Below are 19,030 nucleotides of genomic sequence, written 5' to 3'. Positions count from 1 at the left end.
TACTTTCATGGGGCCTTTTAATGGCCTCTTAAAATACACATTTGAGCCCATCATAGTTCAAGCTCTCTTGACTTCTTGAGTTAAATAGCCTCCTGAGGGTTTGTAAACGTTTTCTGTTAAGTAAATGGTAAACATTTTAGGCTTTGAGGACCATATTCGACCTGTGCCATACACAACGATGTAAGACATAATGGAGGTTGTGCCCAGCATAATTTTATTTATGGGTGTATAATTTTTTACAAAACATTATTTTTCCTCCCCCCCATCATTTAAAAGTATAAAAACCGTTCTTAGCTCAGGGAGTCACCCCGAAACAGATGATGGGCCACATCTGGGCCATGGGTGCCGACTGTCCTCCCTGGTCTCCTTGTCCCTACGTTAACTCTCCCAGCTCACTCTTCACACTGCTGAGTCAGGGTCCCCACCCCAAAACTGAGTCCTGTCAGAAGCCCTGTTTAAAATATCTAATTACTCTCAGAATAGCCCAAACCCCCGAATATGACCCTGGAAAGTATCAAGCCTTCCCTCTGGTCCCTGACCCCCGACCCCGTTTCCAGGCTTCTCTCTTGCCAAACATCCAACCGGATTGCAGCTTCTGCCATCTCCCATCTTTTATGTCTTTGCATCTGTGACCCCCCCTATGGGACACTCACCCCACCCTTTCCGCTTTGATAACTGCGGTTCATGACCTCATCAATCAAGGTAATCACCAAACACCTCCTCCTCCAGAAAGTTTCCCCATCCCCTTTACCTCCAATGTGGAAATAAGCCAATTCTCTTCCCTAAGTGCTCTTGTGGCCATCTTTATTTCTACCACCGCCATGTTATGACACGCTAATAATAATATACCTCTGGCTCCATAATACAGTGTGAGCAACCTAAGGGTGGGACCCGAGTGCCTTTTCTCTCTGCCAAGAGCTAAGCAATGTATGTAAAAGATAGTAGGTGCTCAGTAAGTATTTGTTGAATTAGTGAATGTTACACCCACCGGTTGGGCCCTTCAATAGAAGTCAAATTTCTATTTTTTGAAGTCCAGTTAGGCAATAAAGGGAAATCCCCCAAAAGTGATAGGTTATTTTCTTCTCACACAGATCTACCGATTTTTACTCCAGTTTTAAATTTTCTTTGCCTTGAAAGGTTTGGATTATTTCATTATTACTTTATAACATGGTTTTCATCGTCAATTTTAAACCGGTTTAAAATATGACATGCAAGGTGTTTAAGTTATGGCTAAATGAAGAGCTACCCATATGGGATTTATTTCTTTCAGCTGGTATACTGGGGCGGGGGGGAAAATGAAATAATGTTTCCCAACCACACACCCGAGTACACTGAATCCATAAAGAATGGTGAGGGGCCACAAATTCTAGAAAAAATCCCCAAAAGCACATCAGAAATACTTAAGCCCCAGACCAAGTCACATTTTCAATGTAAAAGAGAGATACACATGGTACCTTGCACTTTTTATTGCCATCTCACGTTTATGGATTTTACCAAATAAGGACAGAGAGTAAGTGTAAAATGCTCACAAAATGTGCTGCACTTAGAAAACAGGTAATTAAGTTTTATTGCCTGTAAAACTGGGTTAAATTTTTGTAACTCGGTGTGAATAAAGCTCAGCAGAAAAAGCTTTCTACAAAAGCCAGCAAAACCATTTTTCTCAGAACAAAGGGATTAGTTAGTCACCACTGGTCCACGTTTAGCAGTTGCTGTATGTTAATGTGCTCTCCTTGCAAGAACTTGATCTCGTCAGACAGTACAAATTGAGGCGCTGCAGGAAAACTCTCTATGGACTATGACTTCAGAAATTAACTCTCAGAATAAGACAGAATAGCAAAGGGGGCAAGACCAGCGTTAATATTTATTTGCTGAAGCTCAGCCACACCGAGACGTTAAAAGCCGTCCTATTTCAGTGGTTTAGCGGTGCTTCGCACACAAACGACTGGGCTCAATAGAAGTTTGGCAGACAAGAAAAACTATTAACTATCACGATGAAACCAAATTCTGAAACTGCTAAGATTAAATAACAATAGAAACTGCGTTAAAGTTACAGTCTCAGTTCTACAAGGACAATGCTTTAAGTGGACGTTAAAAGAACAGTTATTATTCTACAGTATTCAGCAATTTTTTCTCATAAAAACATTTTATCTATTGGGATTTTTCCAGATATCACACATGTACTGATGATGTTCTTTCTTTTCTCTTTCTTTCCTTTCCCTTCTCTTCCTTCCTTTCTTTCTTCTCTTTTCTTCCCTTGTTTAAAAGGAAAGTTGGCAAACCATTTGGAATATTATCATAACAAAATGTTGTTAACAAAGTTTGATTTTAACAGAACTAGAGGCATCTTAACACTACCCTAAAACTTTGGGAGGTTCACCAACCTCTAGAATATTTTTTCCCCAAATGCAGGCTGTTCAAGTGGTGTTTTTCTCCATCTGTTATCATACCGTGCTCAGAATTACATTGTCATGTTTAATGTAAAAGGGATCAGTCCCCTTTCATAGTTTAAATTCAACATATTACTATGATTAGAAGACCAGTGTTTTTCTAAATCATGAACCGAACCAATATAAATTTACATGCCCATTTTGACAGAGTTCTCCCTAAAAAACTGAAAACTAAAATTGAACAAACCCAAAGGCTTGACCTGAAAATTGAAGAATTTTATACTCAAACGAAAAATGAGAAGCCATCACTTACAGGATAATGTGAAATAGTTACAACCTGAGTTTGAATTTTTCTCTGCTGTGTTTCTGCAGACGCGTGTGTTTTCAGTAGAGCAAATTACACGTGTTTGCTATCAAAGACACCTTACCGTGATTTAGGTGAACCTGAGTTACATGCTCACTGAAGCTTTACGATGACGAGCACAGCACAGTATCTCAGGAGAGAAACAACGTCCTGAGAAGCCACAATGGCACGAGCCTGGGTGTAACAGTGGTTTAAACGTGAATAGTGCCGATCCATTTCATCTCGAAATTTTACACGTCCCTAGACTCAGGTTCCTTATTTTGTATCAGTTCCATCTCAATTTGCATCTCAGGGTGTCTTTTGTTTTGTCTCTTTCACCACTGACAGCATCTGATTATTTTCCAAAGTATATCACTCAGATCCTTCAGTTCAACATTTTTATTAGGCATAGAATTAACAAGAGAGGTGGTGGTAGGAGAAATATGTCATTTTGCTTATACTGATAGAGAATCGCTTAAATATTGGAGCGCTGTGGAGGAGAGATTTTGTGATATATCAGTAATCTCCTGCCACACTTATCATTCACATGTCTGGGTGTTTTGCTTACCACATCCCCACTTTCCTTAATATGCCTGAAAACTGTGGGTGAACTGAATGACTAAAACGGAGTCTAACAACTGTTTGGAAGCCTGTGGCAAAAATCAGCGGAGTGAAATCGGAGCTCTGGTGCGTGATGGGATTAGGGGGTACCTGGTGAGGTGCAGTTGCTGCTCCGCTGTGCCCAGCCGCTCTGTCAGCTCCAGGAGCTCCTCTCTGGCCCCCGCCGCCTTCTGCTGCTCCTGCTCCAAGCGCTGCTTGCTCTCACTCAGTGCTACTGTCAGTTTCTCTATTTCCTTAGGTAGAGAGGCAAAGAAAAAAGCACCCATATGAGACACATGCACTGGAATTCAAAATCCCCTCATTTTTGTTGTTGCCATGGATTTTTTTCTAATAAAAAATTATCACAAGAGTGAGGCTAGCTTCCATTTTATGACAAAGGGACTCAACAAAGCCAAAAATGCACATTAGTGAGGTTTTTTTTTTTTGATCGTAAGATGAAGTCATTTTAAAAATGAAATAATTAGATGAGTTAAATGAGAGCAGTCAAAATGGATAGTATGTACTTTCATTCTAAGGCCCAGTCCCTTTAAAAATAATATTAACTTAAAAAGTCATTGCTTTGAAAATGAATCATTTTTGTTTGTGAGATTACAGCAGACATAAGCAGTGATTTACATTAAATATGTGGCTCTCTCCTGAAAGATATATTTATGTTTTTTTTGGATATTTTGAGAACCAAATGAAAGAATAAAATAACTTAAGATATCCTTCAGAAAAATGTGACATGTAATAGAAGGGTATCGTGCTGATGCTCAATGTTATTTAGAAAAAAAATACAGCATGAGAACCTTTAAGCATTTAAAGTGTATGATTTCTGAGCTAAAATAATATTACACATTAAAACTGCATTATAAAAAGGCAACAACAGAAGCAGTCTCAGATTGATAAATGTGAACATTTAAAATATGTGAAAATTTATGTTGGTTACTTTTTTCGTCTCAGGATGAAACTCAAACATTTCAAAGCAAATATGCCATACATAGAACACAGTCCTAAATAATTTATACATCAAAGCAGAAATATTTATTTATTATAGGAGACCTATAAAATTTTTTAAAAGAGATCAATATTTATACTATTAAGACAAGAAAAACAAAAAAAATGGAAAATAAAAGGCAGAAACATTTTCAAATTCAGCAGCAAGCAAGAAGCAATTTAATTACGAAAACATGCAATCCCCCTTTAAAAAACAAAATTGTGCCTAAGTAGATTGTTTTAATCTTAATATTTAAGTACATTTCAAACATCCTCACATCCTTACTTAATATGCAGGACAATTTCCAACTATATTTAATACATCAGGCAATAAAAACTAACTAGTTCTTTTTTAACATTTATTACACTTACAAATATTCAGTTTATCCCCATCTAAACCACATATTACCAGCAATGTAATAAAACAACTTATTATAAGTTCTCATATATTATTTTAATTTTAAAAACCTATGTAACAATGAATGTATCACTTTCTTGGGAATAGATTTTCTTAATGTTTCAGATTAGAATACTAATAAAACTTATTTGCTTCTTTTATTTAAAATATTTTAAATTGCTGAAGTTATACCAATATAATTAATTTCATAATTAAATATATTTAAAGAGACTAAAAAACATAATAGAAAAACCTATTTTTGTTTTGTCTAACATTTGTGAAATAAATAAAAGCAAAGAAATACAGAATATAAGTTACATGCGACTTTAAAACTGTAAAAATTAATTCGTTAATTTTTCTACACTGTGCTATATGCCCATGGTACTGTGTTGGACTTAGAGAGTTTCTATCCACACTCAGGAGTTAATGATTCAGTGGGGTAAATAACACACACACACACACACACACACACACACACACAGAGGCATTAAAATGCAAAGTACAAAAAACCAACAAATGAGTATTAAAGAAAATCTGCGCATTAAAAGGCCTGATTAGAAATATTTTAGCATGGGCAAGACAGTGGGGAAGAAAGGAGGGCACACAAACTCATGGAATGACAGATTAGTCCCCGTTATGAAAGGTGTTGATTTCTAGATTAATAAAACTATATTTTTCTTACATATAATGAGGAAAAATAATAAAATTATATTTTTCTTACATATAATGAGGAGATGTTAATGGTTTAAACAGGTACGCAGTATGGGAGAAGCCCAAGGTATACATTTAATTTAAGATGGCAGAGACAGCCAGTAGGAAGATGGCAGTCAGTTGCAATATTCCAGACATGAGGAGTAGAGACTAATATATATATTAAAACAGAAATATAAAGAGAACATGTTGAGTATATGGAAATAAAAGGAGACATAGCAGGAGATGTCCAAGATGTCTCTAGAATTTTGAATTCAGAGGGCACAAAGAAGAACGACAGAAATAGAAAATGTGTAAAATTCCAAACTTCCTTAAAAAGAAAAGATGCAACAATTTTTACAAGCATGACTCCGTGGCTTGTAAATTAGGTTGTAAGTATAATTGATATTTAGGTTGTAAGTATAAATGATGTGCTTTCTTAATCTCCTGTGATAGAAACTCAGAGGCTGCCCTGGAAGCCAGTCGCACGTGGAGATTAAGGCAGGCCCACGAGTCAACACAGACCAGGGTTACAGACTCAGCTCTGGCACTTGCCAGCTCTGGGACCTTGGACCAATCACTCAGCTTCTTCAAGTCCAAAGTGGGAGTGAACTGCAGCACACTTCCAAAACTACTGTGAGGATGACAGGCAACTATGAGTACCAGCAGGGTGCCTAGCACAAAGTAAGAGCTGAATTAAAGACTGCAGGTATCATCATTATTATTACTGATTTCTTCTCTTTCAAGAACAGTAAAAAGTGGCAAAAATGACCTGCTTGAGGACATACGGTTATCACTGAGGACTGAAAAAGTTCTTGATTTAGTTCAACAACATTTCCCCCCTAAAGCACCATTTTGGTGAAAACGGAATAAAACTTCATTATAATTTCCAAATGCAAGAAAGCATTTTTTGTTAGGAAGATAGAAAATCACGGCCTGCTTCTGATGACCTGTGCCAGCAAAAGAGTTTATTGGTGCAGATAATCCAAATCACCAAATAATCTCACCAGCTGGACCAGGGCTCAACACCTACTCCCTGAGTTGGGAAAGTCTGCCACGGCACCAACCCCAACAGCCAAAGGAGGACTCTCTTGCCAGAAATGCCATGCTCCCCCTGGCAGGGTAAACCCTTTGCCTCGCCCAACTAGGTCAGGGCTGCCTCCTCGGCCGTATACAGAGGCTCAGGGATGGAAGACCGACACCAGCCATAGGCCAACTACACATCACTCTTAAAGTTCACCATGAACCTGCAGTGTCTACGATGCGTTTGGTGAGCCTAAAGAGACACTTTGCCAGAAGAGACTACATTTCAAGGTATGAAGGTGACCACCAGGACAGCAAACAGGAGAATGGTACCAAGGAAAAAATATAGAGAACGGAGGGCTCACTGCTTTGCATTTGTAAGTTTTTTCTTAATCACGGACCTATGAAGCTTTATTATCGTTGTTCATTCAATTTCCCCACTCAGTGGCTCATAACAAAGAAGGGCAGTGCCCATGCCCTACGCCCCCTCCACGCCTAATCCTCAAAAGACACACACTATCCACTCTTCTGATATTTATCTTCATATTTCTGAGTGATGTGCCTACAATGCTGCTTCTTGAATTTTTGCAGGATTAGACATTGTCTGTTGCCTTCCTGGGTTACAATAGGTAATAATTTACTCTTTCGTCCCACCCGCCCAATGTAGCCAGCTCATCCTCCTGTGGAACAATTTCAGTTAAATCATTAGTCATTAGTCCATTTACATTATAATGATGACAGAAATATTTTTCATTGTGCAGACAACCATTAACTTGCTTAAAGTAATCTTCTTGTACACATTTTATTATTTCTGGAATTAACTGCTTAGTTTTTAATATTTTATTTTTCTAGGTAACTGACACCCCCCCACACAAATGACCAAACAGATCGGTCAAATAGTCATCAATAATATTTTTTCCAAATAATGAAACACATCAGACAAATGATCAGTTTCTTTTAAATATTTTTCTTAGTTATATCCTTCTTGGTGCCTTATTTCTGGCCTGGTTGGACTATGCATTAAAGCCTTATCCACACTCCTGTCAGAGTCCCCCTTTTTCTGGGTTGTAAGTCACTCTGCTTTTAGGTTTACTTTCTTTTTGATGAACATACATTCTCCAGGTAACTTTCATGAAAAAGGGTTCAGGAATACTATATTTTAAAGTATCTGTACGGCTGAACCTGTTGTCATTCTATGCATATACTCGATAGTCTGGCTAGGTATAAAAACCTATGTTGAAATTAAATTTCATTCCGGATATTTAAAGGGCTACTCCTCTGTCTTCAATATTCTAATATCTCACCTGAAAAGCCCTATGCCATTCTGAATCCTAATACTGGGTCTATTTCACTTTTGTTTCTGAACTCTTGTATAATTATTTTTCCTCCTGGTATTTTGCAATTTTACAATGGTAAGCCTTGGACTAGGCCTTTTTCATACTTTGTACTGTGGGGACTCTTTTAAATCTGGAGGTTTGGTTTCTTCAGTTTAGGGAAGTCGCCTTGTATTACTGTGTGAAAAGACTTGGATGCCATACATTTCAATATTTCCTCTTCCTGGATCTCCGTCTGGATTTTGGATCTGTTAAACTGATCATCTAACTTTCTTATATTCTCTCTCTTTTTGTCTTCTGATTCTAACTTCTTGAAGATTACCTTGTCTTCATCTTCCAACACTTCTACTGAATTGAAGAAAATATTTCTACCACACTTCTCATCCCCACACACTTTTTCTTATTTTCATTGTTTTACATAGCATGCTCTTTTTTGTTTTATGGACATAACCTCTTATCTATTAAAATATTTTAGTATTTTAATGTTCTCGGCTCACTATAAATTGCCTCAGTTTTCCTTCATTCTGTGTCTCTGTTTCAGACACTCCATAATGTCAGAGGCTTTCCTCGACTACATGGTGGTACTGGGCTGTTTTTTGTCATATTTTACACAAAGTAGTTAACACAAGTTTGGGTGTAACGGTGTGGGGTAATGTGATCATTGAGAGGACCATTCAGCAAATATTCACTTCTATCTCCGTTCCACTGGGAATGGCATGCGCTCTCTCTCCCCAGTGACTTTGGGCTTGGCCACTTTCTTTCACTTGGCCCATGGCATTTTCCTGGTGACAGTGTAAGCAGAAGTCAGAGATAAGGTTATGCGGTTTGGCTCTGCTTTTGGATCCTGGTGGTTCTCCATGAGAAAAGCATGCCCTGGATGGCTGCTGCCCCTTTTGCCTGGATCACAGGATAAATGCATGTAGAGCAAAACGAAACCTAAACTCTAGCCCAGACAATCCACAAGCCATGACGTGAAGCACAGCCAACAGTCCAATGCAGCAGAGACCAGCCGAACCCCAGTTGACAAGAAGATGCACAAATGTGAGCATAAACAATTGCTATTATAAGCCATGGACTTTTAAAATATAAACTAATTGACAATCCACTTTAAAAAAATAAGGGATGCTACAACTGTGTATCACCTTAAAATGTTATTGGTCTTTGAAACAACTGCATGCAGCGCACAGGGCAGTTATCACTGTTTATGCACCAAAGAAATTGAGGATCAAAGACATTGAATGATTGTCCAGAAAAGTAAATCTAAGCTTGAAACAGACCTGACATAATTGCCTCCCCACCACCCATAACTCCAACAACGGCTTTCAATCTTTTTTCTTTTCTTTTTTGCCATGATCCATAGTAAGAAATGCATTTTACATCACAATTCAGAAATGCACACACTCTCTCACACATATGTATAAATGTAACTAGCATTTCATAAAACCATATTAATCCTTATTATGTGTGGAATGCTCAGATATATCCCATTTCTTCTTATTCTATTCTACTTCTTTAAAAAATCTTCCCACTTCAACCCATAAAAATGATTTCATGAAAAGCACTGAATACACTTGATAATTTCAAAATATATTTTACATAAATTAAGTAGAATCAAATAATGAGTTTCATTAAAAGAAGTTCTATTATATATTTTTTCCTGCTTTCCTAAGACAAAAATATATGAAGAAATGAATGTAAAACCCATTTGAAAAATTATATATCATCTTAATACTAAAGGGTAACTTTGCCTAGAGAGACAAAGTAGCAAATAGAACTATTTTAATACAATAGCAGTGATTTATCCCTGCTACTAAATATTGTATGACTTAGAAACCCTTTAATAAACTTTAATATAGGGTAACTTATTTGTGTCTGTTTACGAGAGAATGGGAGAAAATCAAATAATACAGAACAGTAAGATGAGTGAACCCGTAGTCCTTGCGCCGTAAGAAGCACCTGTACTTCCCACGGTCACAAGATCTGACAATGCGAACTTATCACTCAGAAACCAACGGCTGAATTCATAGAATATATTGAGAAAAGTAAAGTGGTAGAGGATATTGAACAATAAAACAGAACAATCTATCTCTTGGGAGAGAAACAGTAGTTTCTATCAGTGTCTGTGTGGGTAAAAAGACTGCAGTCATTGGACAGTTAGTATTCGCCAGCTGACACTTTTATTAACTCGTAGATGTTAAAGATGATTTTACCAAATCATTAATAAGGTTTTGTCTGTAGCTAAACTAGCTACCTGTGGCCATTCAAATTTCAGTTCATTATAATAAAAAATTGAGTGCCTTGGTTGCATTAATCACATGGTGAGTAATTAATAATAGCCACATATGGACCACGGAAGCCATCCCGTACAGCACAGAGATGAAATGATTTGATCATCATAGAATATTTTATTGGATAGCGCTGGTCTAGAATATAGTGAACTTACTTCTAAGACTTACTGTCTAAACCAGACTCTTGGAAAATTAGCCTAGGTGAATAAAAGGACATTATAAGGATTTAAAAGTTGTTTTAGAAATGAACAAATAGAGTTGTCCTCTTCACTGTCATGGACGTGGAAGGGCACTAATGGTGTTCCAGAAGTCCTGGTCACGGTTCTCATTGTCAAGGGCATAGAGCACTGATTTAACACTCCAGTGCGGGCCTAATGGTAACCATGACAGGAGCTACCGTTTTTGAGTGCTCACCGTCTGTTCCAGCCATGGAAGTAAGATAATATGAGTTAAAAATTTAGAGAAAGGGCATGAATGTTTCCACTGTGGTAGGAGTCTATGGCTCTAAACACATATCAAATCAATACATGTGAATCCAGGCAGACTATGTGAATTATGAGCGATTTCTAAGATTTTTCAAAGTTAATTTTGACCATATGGAATAGTTCCCTTTCCAACTGAATTGAGAAAATAATCTCCTCCTGGAAAGTCACTCCTACTATAATGAAACGTCCTGAGTTTACTGCGGTACTGGAATTTATTTCAATAGCTTCACAAACAATTTCGGTTTTGTGTTTATAAATATTCTAGAGGTTGAAGGGGTCAGTTACACTTGACTGTATTTAGTGGGCAGAATTAGTTGCTTTTGCTGTCACTGGTAAAGACCTCAGGACGTGTCCCTACAACAGCAGGGGTCTGCTACACCCTCACAGCCTTGTAAACAGCCTCATAATACCACCCGCTGCTCCCCGGCTGTGAACTGACTGAATCAGTAATACCTGACTACCTGCGAATGACTAAGTTTAATGGATCTATACATAAAAACTTCCCAGGAGAGGCTGCTTGATAGCTTACAGACCCACCTCATTGAATTATAATCCAAGGGCACATTTCTGTTGTCTTCATAGCTTTACAATGGAAGTTATGTTCATAAAGTTAATAAACTCAAATCACTTCAGATCTGTGGCAGTCCCTAGTTTGACAAGCTGGAAACCCTATAGCATCCATTCTGCTACGCATACTGCAAAATACTATTGGGATACTAAAAGGTGACTTTTGTAATGTTCATGGAGAGAATATAACTAAAAAGACCAATGCAGGTCTATCCGCCTGAGTACCTAAAAGGGAAATCCTTTAATATGCTGTAAGCACCCCATGTTAACAACTTTTGAATTAAAAAAAAAAGGCTCAAAGAGGTCATGGTTTGGCTTCTTATTTTATAGAATAAAATATATGCCAGCATTGTACTTAACATTGCAAGTTGATACACAGAGAAACCATTTTACACTTAAAACGTTAACATATAAAATTAACTTCATGGGAATATCAATTAGTGCAACATTATGGAAAACAGTATGGGGGTTCCTCAACAATTAAAAAAATAGGCTACCATATTCTTCACCAATTCCACTTCTGGGTGTTTATTTGAAGAAGGTGAAGTCACTATTTTGAAGCTGCACCTTTACCTTCAAGTTCATTGCAGCTTTCCTTACAACAGCCAAGACAGAGAGACGACCTAAATGCCCGTCGACGGAGAATGAAGGAGGGGGGTGTGGACTCTACATGTCTGTATCTACCTACATCTATAGCTACGTCTACATCTACACCCGTACCTCCATCTATACCTCCACCTCTACCGTGGCGTACCATTCAGCTATGGAAAGGAAGGAGATCCTGCCATTGGTGATAACATGGATGAACCTCAAGGGCATTATAGCATTATATATATTCCACATATATACTCTCACTTATATGTGGAATCTTAAAAAAATAATAATAACTCACAAATACAGAGAACAAACCGGTGGTGTCCGGGGCAGGGGTGGGGGTTGGGTGAATTGGGTGAAGGGGGTCAAAATGTACAAACTTCCAGTTATAAGTTCTGGGATGTAGGGCACAGGAAAAGGACTAAAGCACTGTACTGTGTATTTGAAAGGAGCTAAAAAAAGTAGATCTTTAAGGTTTCTCATCACAAGAAAACGATTGTAATCATGGCAGGTGATGGATGTTAACTAAACTTATTTTGGTGATCATTTCACAACATATCGCCATGTTGTACACCTAAAAGTAATGTTGTAGGCCAATTATATCTCAATAAAGCTGAAAAAATGAATAAAATTAAACATAGGTATTTACATTAATATTTAAATATTGACATACATTTTAATGTGTATATCATATATGTATGCATTTAAAAGTATATGTAATATATTAATAATATTTAATAAAATAGAGGTCATAGAATCCTTGGGGCTGGGATCCTTTGGCCGAGAAGCGACAGGGGGTGGTGGGGAGAGATGACCGCACATTTCTGAGGGGAGAGCCAGCGATGAGGAGGGGTCTTTGACCTGCGTTTCCTCACAAATTAACACAATACTTTCTGCTGGTAACCAGGCCTAACTCTACCCCATCCTTCTGCATGTACTTCAAAAGTATTTTGCTTGCTACAATAAGTACATTCCAAAGTAAAATAAACCAGCCCTGGCCAGGTAGCTCAGTTGGTCAGAGCGTCATCGCAATATGCCAAGGTTGTGGGTTTGATCCCTGGTCAGGGCACTTACAGGAAGCAACCAAGGAATGACTGAATAAGTGGAACAACGAACTCATATGTTGATGTTTCTCTCTCTCTCTCAAAGCAATAAGTAAAAAATTAAAAAGAAAAAAGTGAAATAAACCTGGAGTTGTTTCTTTCAAAATGAACTGCAATAAAAACAGGAAGAATTTTTTTTCTGAGGGGATATCCTCATATAAAACTATTGATCTTTTCAAAGCCCCACTCCTTCCTAAATGTTTCATATGCTCTTCTCTCTTGTGCAAATTAAATATAAAAGCTGGGAAATAAAAGAATTACTACCAAAAAAATCTACAAATAGTTGCTCCAAACTCAAACATTCACACAGTTGTTGACTTTTCTCACTATTTCAAAGTTGCTTAATCACGAACTAAGAAAATAAAGCAAAAATGGAATAATATAAAATAATTCCAATTTAGGAAAACAAGCTGCCGATTTATTTCCTTAAACAATAATTCCTTCCCAAGTCCTTAGTTCAATACAGTAAATACTTTGGAATACTTTCTGTGTGCTTGTTCAGTGCCTGAAATTGTATAGTATGTATGTTATGTTATATATATAACCCAGATGGCCACTTACATATATATCCCCAATCTGTCCTCTCTTCACCTCACTCTTTGTCCTTCCTATTAAAATATAAACTAATTCCCTACCATTTTGATAAAAAGCAAATCCAATGATGTATCCATATTATCATCTCATTTCTTCCTCCACTATAAAAAATGACAAATTATTACAACACGCTGGTTTAGTTATTATAAAAATTTATAGCAGAAAGTGTCTTATAAGCATTAATAGTAAGGCTTCAGGATTCATGTTTAAAGGAAGTCTAACCATAACTTTCACATCATATTACTGCATTTTGGGTTACTTCTGTTCCTTTTACGTCCTCTGTATGTTAAAGCTATTAATATTTTCCAATAGAATGATTCCATTGAAAACACACTGAAATATAAGATTAAAATAACTGGTCGGGTTGCCCACTGCTTTTCAGTGCCGCTGCCATTGCAGCCTTCCCGGTGTGTAGAAATGTAACTAAACACAAACAGAAAAATCTGACTGAATATAAAACCATCTAGAACGATTTTAATAAGCAGGAGAATGCAAGTCATTTTCTAGTAAGCTACAGATGCTTTCACTATCTATAAAGATAAATAAATGTAAATGCAACGAACTATTGCTATTTCTAAAGTTATATCTGATTGTGCCACAGGACAACCTTATTAGTAAATTTCAATGTGTGAAGTTCATTATGTATTTATGATTTAGGAAATATCTTTTTTATTTTTAAATGCATTTAAATGCCTGCAGTTTCTCATGGTGAGATTAAAAATACTTAAAATACACCAAGAATATTATTTATAACCCTGAATTAAATAGTCATTTTTTGAAAGTTTTTTCAAAATTGACACTATTTTACCTTAAATGAATTGCAGCATAAAGATTATTGCAGTGTGGGGTTGCAACAATCTCCTCTATTTTCTATTTATGCTTCAAGTGTAATTTTTCAGATACTATAATTACAGAAATACCAAGATAATATTTAAGTATGCTTTTCAAAGTAAAAAATTTTTAATGGTAAATATAAAAGTACTGACAACTACATAATTAATTTCCTAGAAAACTAGTTAATAAACCCAGTAATATTCATAATAAACATGGTTTTTCAGTTATTGTATCCACTACTAAAACTGTATAAAATAAATTGACCTATTTACTCTTAGCCAGAAAACCAGGCATTCTGACAAAACAATTTTTCTCTGAGATAATGCACACGTTTGTATTATGTGTCAATCAGAGCAAATTAAAACTCTTACCCTCAATCTTACTTTTTAAGGAGTAATCAGAAAAATACCAGTTAAATATCCTGTTTCCTAAAGGAAAAATACAAGGAAGGTTTTGGGTTATTCTGCATCTCACTTCCAAGACTTCAATGTACTGTTTTATCAAATAAAATTCCTCTTTTGTAAATATTGTGCTATTTCTTCTAAAAGGCGCTCCTACCAAAACATTTGAGAGTTTATTCCCGTTTACATCAAGACATTAATAAAAACACAGGCCATAAAAAAAAAGATACACTTCGAGATAGAAAAAGACACCTCAGCTATATCTTTTTCTATCTTCTCCCTTCACAGATGAGACCACTGGGGTCCAGCAAGATTACATACACTGCTGAAGCTCACCTGACCGGATGAGGACCCCAGTTTCAAATTCTTCTCTGATCCCCGTTTCCCTTCAAATGTGGACAGATGCCAAACCTCAATGCTAACCCAGTTACAAGCACCAACAGGCTCCTATTGTCAATGACTAATTTTTCAAATGCAGTAAAGAAAACACATCATCTGTCTCTCCTCTGACAACTGTTACTCGACAGGAAGTTTTTCTCTTTGCATTGTGTATTCTCTTGTTGGTTAAATTCCATCAATCTCTGACAATCAGAACAAATTTAAGACTCAGATCCCCTTTTCAAAAAAACAGTTTCACAAGACTATGTATATTATTTCTTAATTTAGAGACAAATATTTTATGCAATTTTATTTTTATCAATAATTCTGTTTAGTGCCGGTGTGGGGGCAAATGAACTATTTCTTTTCTCTCAAACCAAGAAAAGCTCAAACGTTTAGAACCAATTCAAGATGCCAGCCGTTCACTTCAAACCGAATGACTTTATAAGAAATGGTCTTTTCACAAAATCAGCTTCAAATGGCTGAGAAAAGGAACGCTCTATCTACATAGTCTGGACGGCTTAACGGCGCAGACAAGGAAACGCACAGCTTGTCTTCTTCCCCATACAAACCCCCTGGACCTCGGTTGAGGTCGCCTCTCTACCCATTTTCTGCTACAGCTTGGTGCACCTGATCCCAGAGAACACCCATATCAATGCTCTGGCTTTCAGACACTACAGAGAGTAGGAGAAGCAGAGGATGACTGCAAGCACACCTAGACCGTTCAAACCTACGGGCTCTTCAACGCTTCGATTCAAAATATTCTGACCATTGAAACAGCCTGTCTCTGTTGAACTCACCTTTTAGCTGACACTCTGCCTGTGGGTGACAACATGTGTCCTCTTCCACTGGGAAACTGGACAAATCAACCTTATCTTGTTGGAAGGTTTTCACCCAAATTAATGAGATGTTCTTATGTGAAGAGGAAACAGCAAATTTTAACAACAAAACTAGGTTTATTTTTAGAGATATAACTGATCGAAAAAAAATAAACCCTTCTGTACTGAGACATGGATTACGTGATCTCACCTTATGGGGAATTTTTAGAAAATTCAGTTTAGCTGTGGGTTATATAAATATTTCTGTAAAATTCTATTTGTGGAACTTCAGAATCTATCGAACTTTGCTTTAACTCAAAAATAACCTATATTTTCTAACTAATTTTGGAAAGAAGCTTCCAATGTAAAGTAGAAGTTTTAGTCAATAAACATTTTGAGTACAGTTGTTTTAAATTAACAGCATCTACATATAAGGAATTAAATCCATCTATTTAACTTATTGAGTATCTAGTCAATCACAATCATTCTATGTACATAAACAGGTTTTCATAGTTTAGAAAACATTTCCATATGCATCACTGAATTTATATGTTGTGACAATTAGAAAAATGACATACTTTCTGCTTTTACTCCTTTTCCCGAGGAAAAATAAAATAGGTGTAGAACAGATAAATACTGGGTAATGACTAGAACAGAACACATTTTTTTAGATATAACTGACTTACAACAGTGTATTAATTTTAGGTGTACAACATAATGATTTCAGAGACGTGTAAGAAAAGAACACTTTTTAAAAAATTTTAATTGTTCAAGGAAAAGAACACTTTTAAAAGGATTCATTCAACAAAATGAATCAAAGAAATCTCAAAAATAATTTTACAGATTCTAATTCTTCAAATTTCCAATTTAGTCTTTTTTTCCCCCAGGTTTAGATGAAAAAACTGAAATTTCAGGCAGGTGCATTCTCTCCCATTGAGAGTTTCCTATCACAGGTTTAAATCCTGCCAACTACTACTCTGCTCCATATTTACACAGGCACTCTGATTTCTTCGCCATCCATGTCTGATNATCAAAGAAATCTCAAAAATAATTTTACAGATTCTAATTCTTCAAATTTCCAATTTAGTCTTTTTTTTTCCAGGTTTAGATGAAAAAACTGAAATTTCAGGCAGGTGCATTCTCTCCCATTGAGAGTTTCCTATCACAGGTTTAAATCCTGCCAACTACTACTCTGCTCCATATTTACACAGGCACTCTGATTTCTTCGCCATCCATGTCTGATTTCTTCATCGTCTTCCACCCATGTAACCTTGTGGTACATGGCTCAATGTTACCTAAGCATACTACTTCCGCATCGCAGGGACCAAAGTAAACACCTTTTCGCTTGACTAGAGTTATTTTGAAGAAGGCAAATGGTCTGGTTCTTAACCAGGAACACACACATATCAGTTGAACCAAACACGTGGAAGCTAGACAGTATCACGCCATGAGGAGGTTTCAGCTACAGGTTGCAGGGCTATCTGCTTAAACTGCTGATTTCAATGAACACACCAAAGACATGCTAATCAAATCTGCAGTGATGTAAACCTGAGAGGAATCACTTGCTACAGCGAGAAGTCAAAGTTAAAATCCAACAGGGTTTGGGCAACAATGGGGCCAAACTGAAATGATCTTGTTTCAGAGAGACAAGTAAAAATGCTATACCCACTGCCCAATCGTAGGGCAGCAGACTGGGTGCCGTTGGAGGATTTCACGGAACTCATTAAGCTCAATAAGCATTCACAATGAGACGTGTGGGATAAACACATAATCCAAATGATAACTGGCTCTGAGGTAGATTGATTCAAGCTTAGATGACAGTCCCACTTGCCGGTACTGGTTGGGTCACACCCAAAATACCATTCCCAATTATCGCCAGGACTCAGAAAGGCAAATAGGTAAAATGGAGCGGAATCAGGAGAGGGAGACAAAGATGGAGATTGTGAGTAATAGTCATAACAGCATCGATGAAAACAATAATTATTAACATCCATAGATTGATTATTTTTTAAAATATTTTATTTATTTATTTTTGGAGAGAGGGGAAGGGAAGGAGAAAGAGAAAGAGAGAAACATCAATGTGTGGTTGCTTCTCAAGCACCCCCTACTGGGGGCACCACTTGGGTCACAACCCAGGCATGTGCCCTGACTAGAAATCGAACCAGCGACTCTTTGGTTTGCAGGCCGATGCTCAATCCACTGAGCCACACCAGCCAGAGCTCATAGATCAATTATTATGTGTCATCTACTATACTGTGAGGTTAACACGGGTTATCTCAGATTTGACAAACTCTCTAAAGTGGGAATTGTAGCGATTCCCATTTTACAGACAAGGGAACTGAGGCTTGAACACATCAAGGACTTCCCTCACATTCGCCAGGTTGCAGGTAGAGAAGTGGCAGTCTACCCACAGGCCCAAACACTTGGCCTCAACCCATCCATCTGATTGCTGTGCCCCTAATGTGTGTTAGGCGTGAAACCACTGGAATGCGAGAGTGAGTAAGACCACTAGAAGCCTCTGACCTCAAGTAACCTACATTTCAATAGAAGAGAAAGACTTTTTAAAGTAAACAAAGGAATAAAAAAGGAAAATAAGTTCCATGAAGGAGACCGACAAGGCACTATGAGAGAATAAGGGGCAGGGGGTGCGGGGAGCAGAAGGATATCTGTTCGTAGTTAGAGAAGCGGAGGCACTTAATGGGAACCAAAGAAAGAGAAAGAGCTGCTTAAGTGCAGAAAGAGTGAGGAAGAACATGTCTGAGAAGCTCAAGGAAAACCACCGAGGCCCGGGCAGTGGAGCCAGGAAGAGGAGGGGAGAAGAGTTGGGGAGACATGTGGGGGTCGGGTCAATGGGGCTTCAGAAGCTTCGGGAAGGAGTTGGGCTTTGTTTCAAAAGGCGATTGGAAAGCCACTCCGAGTGGCTTGTTTTGCTTTTGCTACAGTGTTAGGGTTGAGTATGGACTAAGGGGACATGTCTTCATGAAGCTAATGCTGTGATTGGGGAAGACAAAATAAGTAAGATAATAAAGCAGAAAGGCCAGTCGGGAGGATCAGGAAATGGTGTACAATTTAAAATACGGCGGTCAGGGAATGGCCCACAGAGGAGATGACATTAGACCAATGGCTTAAAGGCATTCAGCTCGTGATTCCAAAGGCCATTGTGGGGAACAGAGTTCCTGCCAAAGGGGAACAGCAGGT

The 19,030-nt window shown here is 37.5% G+C and overlaps 1 protein-coding gene across 1 annotated transcript in view; it reads right to left on the bottom strand.

Annotated features, from left to right (window-relative positions):
- Positions 1–19,030, bottom strand: part of SDCCAG8 (SHH signaling and ciliogenesis regulator SDCCAG8) — a 182,453-nt gene that overhangs the window by 96,060 nt on the left and 67,363 nt on the right. The window contains exon 13 of the mRNA XM_037069536.1: positions 3,442–3,584. Coding sequence (XP_036925431.1) covers positions 3,442–3,584 — 143 coding nt within the window. The remainder of the gene's footprint in view (positions 1–3,441; positions 3,585–19,030) is intronic.

The sequence above is a fragment of the Sturnira hondurensis genome, unplaced genomic scaffold (assembly GCF_014824575.4).
Source record: "Sturnira hondurensis isolate 20B ecotype Veracruz unplaced genomic scaffold, ASM1482457v3 Scaffold0018525, whole genome shotgun sequence".
In the NCBI taxonomy this organism is placed as follows: Eukaryota; Metazoa; Chordata; class Mammalia; order Chiroptera; family Phyllostomidae; genus Sturnira; species Sturnira hondurensis.
The sequence above is the reverse complement of the archived record's forward strand: the minus strand, read 5'-3'. Positions and strand labels throughout refer to the sequence as shown.